A 10,648-nucleotide genomic window follows, 5' to 3' on the forward strand; every position below is an offset into this window, starting at 1 on the left:
AGTGAGATAATCTAGGATTCTAATCAACTAACAATGTTTTACCTAAGAGTAATGGATGGAGTAATATGCTAAAGAATTTTGAAAACAATGATGGATCACAAGGTATTATCAGAGAACATGGGCGGCTGAACCATTATACCATAGGGTCCAACCCTCGGGGTTCAAAAAATGCACTGAAGCTGGTAGTTCGGCTTAACACATAGTAGCCAGGTATTGAGGTTATATTAGGCAAGTAGCCTTTATCTCTTGTCTTTTTGGAGAGGTCGATTCCGTGACTCAATCTGTGCCGGAGTGTTGGGCGCTTGCTATCTTGATAGATCCGTGGCGTATACCATATCCGGATTTAGTGCCAACACATCTTTTCTCAAGACAAGGTCTCTAAAGTCTCAACTCTCAAGCCGAAAGACCCAGGATTTAGCCCAAGCGGTCTTTTCCCTCGGGGTGTTCAAGGATGAGTTCTTGGGGTCAAGCTTGGCATCGTCCTTTTGTAGGTAACTTTCTAATACACTTACACATAATACAAATGGGAACAACAATGCAACGTCTGAAGCCGAAATAGAAAGACAACCTATGCATCTGCATTCCAGGGCTGATTCAAGCATAAATCTCATATTGCTTTCTAATATCACACAACCAGCATACAACACTATTCAGAAAAGAGGAGACAATATATTTCAACCTATTAACAATTGCAGCTAAAGTTTCAGGGATTGTAAAAGAAAACTAGGTACCTAATGTCTTCGCTGAAAGCTACATTCCCCTGCTCTCAACTACACCCCAAGGCCTTGACAGGCACCAAGACCGGACCCTTTCGCAATTTCTGCTGTGCAGCACACTGATGGATCAAATCTTGAACTCCCAAAAAAGCAACTAAGAATTCGACTGCATCGGTCTGACTCAACACCTTCTTCACTGCCAACTCCAGTGCCCTAAACCTGCACCAGATTATATATTTACTTATCCACTGCCAATAACTGTCAACATCGTGGTTGTTATTACAGTTACTTGCCCAGTTTCATTGTAGTAAGGAGAGTAAAGTGGACCTGAGGTTCTGGGCTTTAGTAATGACCCGGTGGATCTTCTTGAACTCAGACTGGACACGGGCCAAGGCAGGCCCACCAGCCCGGTTGTTCACAGAGCGAACTGGGCCGAAAGGGAGATGGAGGATGCAGTTGGCTTGGATCTCGGCCATTTCTTCATCAAGCACTGCCTCTTCAATGCCAATCTCATGGATCAACTGTGAGAGGGCCTGGTCAAGGCCCACAGATTGAAAGAGGGATGACGATGAGTGGGCCAGTGAACGGAGCAGGCCCAAAATGGCGGTGGGGCGCCAATCACCAAGCCAGGCCAAGGCAGCCATCTCATGGGCCAGAGCCCCTTTGGGCATCAGGAGTTGGGCCACGTCCTTGAGCCGGATTGGGGCCGTGGCCCGATTGTAGTGGGCATGAAAATGGTTCAGTTGGTCCTCAATAACGTCCTCAAAGGCCCACCTCGCCTTTAGCTGTTTCTCTAATCTTGCTGCTCTTGTCTTCAGTTCTTGCCTCCACAAACCAGACTTCTCCCAGGACAGCTCTCCTTCACCTGATATAACCATATTAACTGTCACCTAATATAAGATGAAGTAAACTATTTAGGCCTCAATTTCAGGTAATCTGAAGAGAAAATAAACTGGGAATCTCTACATCCGCTAAAAAACCGATAATATCCTATTCATATTCAATCGTCAAGATTGAAGAAGTAACTCAATCTCGTATTCTTTCCTGACAAAAAATTATCCTCTAATGTGTTGCAGAAAACATCAACCAAATATACCATTAAGTGCTCCTGGACCAGTACCTTATCTTTGGCTCAGGCCATTCATGGTCAAACATCTCAGACAACGTGATCACATCCGGACCGAGGGGTATTTCAGGTAAAGAGTATATATCACATCTCCTCATAATGTAGCGGTCCGCATTGTGAAAGGAGGGGATATATATACACATTACATAAGAGACTTTCACCGTCTAGACAGCCCTATTTTAGAGGGAAAATGTCTCTATACGATGTCGGGTCCCACTTTTCTCGTGTTACGAACCATAATACTCCTAACAAGAGAAAAAATGACATGATGGTTCAAGACAATAAACTACTCCCTCCATCCCGATTTGTTTGTCCCATTTTTTACTTTTTGAGAGCGTTTGACTTCTAAAAAAATTGTCTATAATTTTCAATTCGTAATATTTTTAATATGCAATATGGATCTTGTTTAATAGATTTCAATTAGTTTTATTATACAAAATCTTCAAAATCATAAAAAACATTATAAAATGTAAGATATAAGTATATAATTTCGATAATTGAACAAACAAATTGGGACGGAGGGAGTAACTACTTATAATCTCATAAGTCATACCCATAGGATGAATGACAAACCATCTTATCCATGAGAATGTAAAGCTCAATGTAGTTACTAGTTATCCATGAAGGATAAATTAGGAAAAAGGAAAAAGCTCTTGATATAGGCAGCGGAGATCATTTTACTTCAATGATTGGCCCAATAAATCATAATGAAGAATCGAAATTTGAACCCTTAAATTTTTGGGACCATTTTACCCCGTTTGATCGGTTCTCGTTTGTGGAGAGTCATGCACGTGACTTGCTCAGCCATGTCATCGATTTCATCCTCGTCTTCTATTCCTCTGTCTTTCCTTGGCGTTTCTTGAAATTGAACTTTTTCCGTTTTTTCGTCATGATCACTTTCTTTGCAGTATACCCTGCACACGATTGATTCCCGTTTGGTTAGCAAGAAAACGGAGGGGAAAAAAAGAAGCAGCAAACACCTTTATAGAGGATTGCGCGAAAGAAGAGCAATAGCTAATTTAACAGTTCTTTTAATTGGAAGACATGAACTTACAAGAGGGGTACAGATGATGCCCTCCTCATCTCTCTCTCTCTCTCTCTCTCTCTCTCTCTCTCTCTCTCTCTCTCTCTCTCTCAATTGCTTTCTTGTACTTTTTCGTCTCTGAAATTCTGAAAGAGAAGTGAAGTTGGGGGGTTTATGAGAAAATGGAAATCATCTGAATTTATAAATGGGCTCATAGACGATGATGGCCTTTGTTGGGCTGCATGTATTCGTTTAAACCGTTGAAGGCCGGGATGTCCTGATTAGGGATGATAAACGAACTATTTCAAAAATTTATGAATATTTTTTTAGATTTTTTCGGAATCCGAAATGGGGCCAAACACGTTTTTCTTTGCGTGGTTCTCTACAAATCGTCTCTGCGGATAGCAATGTTGTTTCTAATTAGGACTGATAAACAAACCAAACCAATATTGACACTGATGATGCGTAAATGTGTAATTTTGTGTTCAAACAACTATTCAAAGTTTCTAGAGGTCCTTGTAAGACTTGTTGGGAAACTCGTTGGTATCAATGGTAATCATAGTCGGTGTTAAACAAGCTCGAATGTTTTTCCAAAATTCGTGAAACTTTCAACCGAGATTAAACGAGCTACTATTTGGCTCGTTCTCTTTCAAGTTGCCTGAGATTGGCTCATAATGGGCTCGAGTCTTGATTTCATTATTAGTTTTATGAGTTCACAATCTCTTGGTACGTTTCTCTTTTTTGAGTTTCACCAAAATTTAAAAAAAGGAAAGGAAAAGCTCGAAACATCATCATCCTTGTGGTTTTTGTTCCCTGATAACAATATTACTTTTTTTACAGTTACATAGCTTGATACTTATATTTTGTTGAAACCATTTCCCAACAGCTTAAACTTTTGGGACTACTTAAGTTGTTACCTAGAAATTCTCCCGAAATGTTTTCCAGAAATAGTTCGTAAAATTACTTATACTCCAGTGTTAGTAAAACAAAACCTCAGCCGATCTTACCTTAGCAAGTTCTACCTTGGAATTCTGCTTCTGAAAAAGCAACCATGCTCTTGCCAATCTGCGATCACTGTCAGCTATTGGACATATAGAACATAGAAGCATCCCTTCAAAGATTAGGCACCATTGTGGACAGGCTGTTCTATTCCCCGTCTACCATTTTAAGCTTGCGGAAATCGCTCCATATTTCCACACAATAGATTGGATGGAACAAGAACGATATCTAACCCATCTATTTCCTGAAACGATATATAAATATTCATCTGCTACAACGCTGTGCAAAGGATTGCCAATATATTTACCCTATGGGGTACTGATGAATCCTTAGCAAGTAATTCACAACAAACCAACCAATCACATCCAATCGCATCACATCTAGTTAAAATACACAAACTAATTCCCACAACATCAGCACAATTTCAGTGCCTATTGCTCAACCCAACTATTTAAAACTGTAACGTGGCTTGACATTTACGACAGAATATATACAATGCACTTTTTTTTTTATGGAGAATACATGCGAATGTAAGAAAACATGTCCTTCTCACAAATTCACACTTAACTTGCCCACTGCCCAGATTGGCACCATATCAGCAGGAATTACCTACGTAACGGACCAACTGTGGCCAACCCATGGTAATTCATATCACCTGGCAGTGGCAGTGGGAGGACCTTCCCTGAAAAGGATATTTGCCACTGGTGGTGGAAGCCAAGCCGAATTCCCCCCACTCTGGCCATCTTGAGTGTTCCCATCACCCTGCTGCTGGTTTCTCTTACCCTTCTTCAGTCTCGCTCTCACATTTCCTCCGACAAAGAAACCCAGTGTTAACGCCGTGAGCAATCCAATTGTAATAGCTAGTGGCCTCACAACCCAGTGAAAATCCTCGGCATGTTGGTACTTCTCCACTATCCCAGGACAACTATCAAACGAAACTCTCTCCACTTGAGATGGATCCGCAAAGTAGCTACTGGATACATCTCCAGGCAATCTGCCAGGAAACCTTACAACGAGACACCCATTTGGAAGTATACGCGAAATCTTGCCAGTGGCCCATGCTCCTCCCCTTTTCTGAGGCCAATCAAACCGAGGAGTCAAGATATTTTCCTTTACCCTCACGAATTGTCCTACATAATAAGCTTCTGCCATCTGAAGCTCAGAAATATGACCTTTCCGGAGGGTCTCTAGTCCAAGAAATCCCACAGCTACAGTTCCATTTCGCTGTATAGAGTGTAAAATTCCCACAGAGGAGTGGTGGTTGTTTTCTTCAATCATGCGCACCCAATCCCCAACGACAAAGCCAGATGTAACCCTCTCCAGAGTTGATACATTCACCCTTTGCGGGTTGTGCATTCTGTGGATTCGAACGAGAACAAATCCACCTCGATCAGTGTCCTTCTCCAGACCAACTATAGTTCCTTCTGGCACGTCCATTGATTTTGCCTTGCAACTGTTCACTATCTTCCTCGAACGGACTGTATCACCCACTTGGAAATGATCCTTAGAGAGAAACCATGAAGTGTAGCCACTGCTATCTGATTTTTCTAGGAAACTTCTGCTTCCAAGGCCAATCCATTCTCCATCATTGCTAATAGCATTCTGTGAGCTGCAATTCGCAATTGCAAAATTTGTAAATTGTCATCAAACTAAATGAGATATATCAAACATCATCTTCATGCTTGGACTAAAGCAGCGGATTGCTAATCCGTTGTACGGACAAAGTAGTTTTCAAAGTAATGCAACTTGGTACCCAAATTTTACAGAAAAAGTTTTACTGGTACCCATAATACTATTACAAATGCATTGGTTCCTCATTCTTTTGTCGGGTTACAGGCGTGAAGGGAATGAGGGAGGTTACTACTTTGCTAACGAAAATACTGTCAACATAAGCATATCCAGGCTATTAGGATTCATTGCCTAGGTTTTATAGACCAAGGTATTCCCGATATAGACCTTAATGAAAGGGAGTAAATGGAAGCTCCCAAATCTTGGTTTTATAGCTTGCATAATTACGTCCTAAATACTAATGAACAGTTCAGGCAAAGTGTGGACCATTTATTGCAATACCACTGACTATGGAATTAGTGCCCCTACTCTATTAGCTCTAAATGGCAAGCATTGGTGCATAATTATTTATCTCTACTCGGAGCTGAAACCAAAACTTCTCTTCCTGATTCTTCATCTGGGAAAGGAGGCAAACATGGGACTAGAAAAGGGGCCCTTCAAGTGCTAAATGTTGAACTATGTTGCATGGACACTTCATTGGAGATCACGTACCGACTCTGAAACTCTTTGGACACATGTCTGGCACTCAAATCCAAAGTGTCCTATCTTTCTTAACATGTTTCACTCAGACACTCCTGCGACAAATATGCTTCAAACGCTTTCGAGACATTCTATGGATCTTGCCATACACCTCGGAATTTTAAACGAGATAGTAGACTCCAGTTAAAGTTAAGGGAAGTCTTTCTTTTTAGTGTGACAGATGATGATTTATTGAATATACAACACATATATGATAAACATTTTCTATTGATAATGCATTTGTGATAATGTAATGATGAATCAGATTTAAGGTAAATACGGTGCCCTGTCACATATTTGCAATTAGAGCCTTAATTTCTTTAATGTTTATCAAAGAATAGAATAGATAAATATGTTTCAAAATGTATCGTGCCCTTCCATTCTTTAAAATTTGCGTGCTGGAGCGTTGGTTTCATGTCTATGTTATTTGATACAGAGATGTTAATCAAGCGGTCCCCTGAAGAATCAGACTAAAAGTTGGTTGAGGTCCAGAAAAGATGGGTATCCCTCAACAAGCTTCAGGACGGATATGACCCTAGGCAAAATACTCTCACATTTTCTCTATCACTAGCATACGTATCTGGATCTCAAAAGGGTGAATCTTCATCCCTATCACGAAACTCGGATTCTGGATATCGATTTCCTCTATTTATAGAGGATCTTGTTTCACCATTTCATTACATTTACATTGGCCAACATAAAGGTAAATGGAGAACATCCACATAAAAATCTAAGCTTGCTCAGGAAGTTGAATTTCCAGTTTACTGAATATAGTTCACTCGGTTTCAATTCACATCCTCCTGTTAAGTAGCTAGGTTAGTCATACGATAAACTTGGTATCAAAACCAACAATCTTCGATTCCCGACACACTATTTTGATGACAATGAATACAGTGTCGGAACAAGTCAAGGGAACGAGTAAATCAGGGAAGGAAATAAACAGATATATCGATTGTAGGGGAGGGATGAAAGGTGCCCTTGATTGAGCTCAGGAGAAAACGGATTCATGCAGTCGTTCAAAAATGATTGACTTGAGGCTCAATTTGGTTTGCTTTGGTTTCATTTGGTTTGGGAGAGATGGAACGTAACGAGGTTAAAAATGAAGGGGGGGAAATCTTCAGAGCTGAAAATATGCACCAGTTGACAATGATCTTATCATGGCTCAGTCCTGCTTACATATTTTGAGAAGAGACATTGATACATACCTTTCAAATGCGTGTATTATATCTGCCATTAGAGGACGATTCCGGAGATCATACTCAAAACACCCATTGATAACATTCTCAACTGCAGGAGGCAGCCCCTTTGGAAGCTGTGGTTTTTCTTGTTTCACCACAACTGAGTCATATATTTCTGCAATTGACATACCGAACCAGGGTTGAACACCAGTCAACATCTCAACAATGCTGCATCCAAACCCCCAAGTATCGGTCTCAAAGGTGATTGGACCTCTTACTTCTGGTTCCCATTGTTCTGGAGCCATGTAATTTGGGGTCCCAATCCTGAGAGCCAAATCCAAGTTGGGCAGTGGAATACCCAGAAGTAGGTAAGGGATCCCGAAATCTCCCAGGATAACTTGATTGTGTTCATTAAGAAGGAAGTTAGAAGGCTTGAGGTTTAGCACCAACAACCCAATTGAGTGCAATCCTTCAATTCCTTTAGCCAAATCAATCCCATGCCTGACAAAATTAGGTTTCCATGAGGGCAGGCACATCATCTAAACTAGGACATTCTAGAAAGAAAGTTATATCCCCAAGCAAATCACCTCAAGACGTTAGGCAGTGGAAGTTTTCCTCCTTTCAGCTGTGCCATGCAATCACCAACCGATCCCTCGTAGAACTTCATGGCTATGCAAATCTGGCAAAACATCACCAAGTGGATTGTTACTGTTGTTATAGCAACAGAGAAGAAAAGCACATTATTGCACATATAAGAAGTCAAAGAAAGTACCTTCCCAGATAATATTGAGATGCCATGCAACCAGCAAACACCTGAATGTCTCCGTAACTTCGGAAATAGTTCCTCAAACTTATTCAAGAACTTTTGCATGTGATCCTTCTCTACTGTATGTAACATTTTAACAGCCACTTCATGATATTCATCGAAATCAGCACCAGATTGGTGGTGTGTTGCCAACCAAACATCACCAAACGGCCCTCGCCCAATCCGATGCTTCAGTTTCAATGATGCAGGATCAATCCATGGGCTGATCAGAGGGGGTGTAGCTGCTACAGTTCGAAGGTGGTCAGGATCCCCTTCATAAAGTTCATAGTCAAAAGAAACAGCTGGTGTGGATTCTCCAATCTCTTCAGCCATTTCTGCTTCTGAAGGGCATAACAAAAAAAGAGCATGTGACTATCAAGTCCATGCCATCTGATGTGGAAAGTAAATGGTCAAGATACCAGCCAGGGAGCAATATGTATTGCTAATATGTGCTGAAGTGATGATTTCCATTTATTTAACATGGACAAAATTCGAAACCACAAAGCAAACCCGTGCAGAAAGATATTAACATCTTTCGGGACTGTTTCATGGAAGTGAGGAGTTGAGACCCATGCAGTTCACATTTTATCAACTGATTCAACTGTATCTTCTTCTATTCTTTTCTTGAATAATGAGAACACAACACGAAATCATTTCAGTGAAAATAGAATAAAGGGGGCTCAGAATTTGGAACATAGAAAAGGTGTTCTCTTAAGTGAAAAAGGATCCATTTAATTTTACCTAGAGGTTCTCAAACCCCACCAAGAAGGGCATTCTGTTAGATCACTTAGAGAATTCCCAGACATGAAACTCATTAGACTTCACAAGAAGTTGATGAGAACCCACTGTCAGCCCCATTTAATAAGAGAGATAGAACACTTTCTTTCCTCATGTCATGACTATAACGAACAACCACAGTCATCAAAAATAAAATTACAGATTACTCAATCTAAAAAACTTCCACCCTGTATGAATCCCAGTAAAGGGGGTCCAGCAGCAGGGGTAGATTGGGTAAAGATCTACACCTTGGCACTATACGCACAAACCGGCTAATTGTATATTCCCCCAGCTAAATAGTGCAACTGCTCCATTTGCTTGCTCACTTTGCTAGGCTCATTTGTACACAACCAACATCATCTATACAGAGACTCGGATGTTGCATAAAATTCAATTCATTTACACTTTACATTCTAAATCCAGCTTCAAATTCAGCTCAGTCAAACTGAAACTTAACAGAACGCTTCATTAGTGGATAATTTTTCGATTTCAGAAGAATTTCTGCAAACTGAATTGTATATCCCATCTTACAAGCAAAGGGGTCACACTCCGTTGGTAATAACAAACTTCTATTCCTGTTTTCACACAACCTAAAAAGTTCAAGCCAGAATAATCATTGTCTAGCTCAATTAAACCAACAACAGTAATCATAAAAACACGAACTTCACTCGTAGAAGTACGCGAACTTCACTCGTAGAAGCTAAACAAGGAAGATAGACAGATAAAATTAGCCCCAAGTAGGTTAGCTTGGTTAGTTGGTGGGTTTGCTGTTCGATTCTTGGGGTCGAATCGAAATAAAGTAATTTCTTATGAATTTCATAATCATGGCGGGGATGACCTGCCTTTACCGAACCAGGGAGGGATTAGTCGAGTATGCGTAAGCTGGCTCGAACAGCCCTGACCATATAGGTCAAATTGATTAGAACAACCACTTCATAAGCTGAAAACATTGAAACTTTATCATCAGTAGCTTCAGATGCATATAGTTACCAGAAGAGAGGAAATTAACAGTACTTGTAAAACTGCAAATTCGAAACCCTAGAAATATGGTACTACCTTTAGAAGAAGAAGACGACGAAGGAGGAGGAGGAGCAAATTGGTCGTTTCCTGGAGGAAAAGCGGTCAACAGAGCTCTACCAGTCAGGTCAGGGCCAGGTGTCTAACTCTCATTCCCATGGACGCCAAGCCAAGCTGTTAATTACGGAAGCGGGACACTTATCCATCCAGTGAAGATGGAATCTGTACAAATTTGAAGTGAGAGAGAGAGAGAGAGAGAGATTGTAGGTCGTTTGTTATTTTCACATTTCCTTTTTTATATTCAGAGTACATTTTTTTTTTAGGTAAAAAAATGTATACACTTTTAGGTTCCGTTCCAAAACAACTTCTTAAAAAATAAGTATTTATTTTATATTTTTCAACTTAAAAATAATGTAAATGAAAAATAATTTTTTAATTTTTTTTGCACTGTATTAAAGATCTCAATGAGATCTATCAAACAAGATTTATATTTATAAGAAAATTATTTACATAAACACATGATTTTTAAGTTTGAAATTTTATTTTTAAAAAATAAATATTTATTTTCCTTTCAGGAACGGAGCCGTAATACTAAAAAATAAAGAAGGAGTGTAAATATCAAAAAAGGTTGTGTGAAAATTAATTCTCTAATTTGCGGGGGTTGGGGGAATAAAAAATCTTGGACGTGATTCGGATCTG

General features: G+C 40.0%; 2 protein-coding genes across 6 annotated transcripts; both read right to left on the reverse strand.

The window, feature by feature from the left end:
- Positions 1-590: 590 nt before the first annotated feature.
- Positions 591-3,107, reverse strand: LOC131335399 (uncharacterized). The gene is made up of 4 exons (XM_058370722.1): positions 2,897-3,107; positions 2,596-2,756; positions 1,044-1,581; positions 591-935 (listed from the first exon to the last, which is right to left on the reverse strand). The coding sequence occupies exons 1-4, from the start codon at positions 2,923-2,925 to the stop codon at positions 767-769; spliced, it is 897 nt and encodes a 298-aa protein (XP_058226705.1). The 5' UTR covers positions 2,926-3,107; the 3' UTR covers positions 591-766.
- A 1,098-nt stretch (positions 3,108-4,205) lies between these two features.
- Positions 4,206-10,223, reverse strand: LOC131335400 (E3 ubiquitin-protein ligase KEG-like). Of its 5 annotated transcripts, XM_058370724.1 has the most exons (6): positions 9,989-10,214; positions 9,771-9,872; positions 8,123-8,496; positions 7,938-8,029; positions 7,378-7,851; positions 4,206-5,474 (listed from the first exon to the last, which is right to left on the reverse strand). In XM_058370724.1, the coding sequence occupies exons 3-6, from the start codon at positions 8,486-8,488 to the stop codon at positions 4,517-4,519; spliced, it is 1,890 nt and encodes a 629-aa protein (XP_058226707.1). In that variant the 5' UTR covers positions 8,489-8,496; positions 9,771-9,872; positions 9,989-10,214; the 3' UTR covers positions 4,206-4,516. The 5 variants fall into 5 exon arrangements, with proteins under 5 accessions (XP_058226707.1, XP_058226709.1, XP_058226706.1 ...); XM_058370726.1 differs by lacking the exon at positions 9,771-9,872 and having other exon boundaries at positions 10,070-10,223; XM_058370723.1 differs by lacking the exon at positions 9,771-9,872 and having other exon boundaries at positions 9,989-10,216.
- Between the last annotated feature and the right edge of the window lie 425 nt (positions 10,224-10,648).

The sequence above is a fragment of the Rhododendron vialii genome, chromosome 8a, assembly GCF_030253575.1.
Source record: "Rhododendron vialii isolate Sample 1 chromosome 8a, ASM3025357v1".
Lineage (NCBI taxonomy): Eukaryota > Viridiplantae > Streptophyta > Magnoliopsida > Ericales > Ericaceae > Rhododendron > Rhododendron vialii.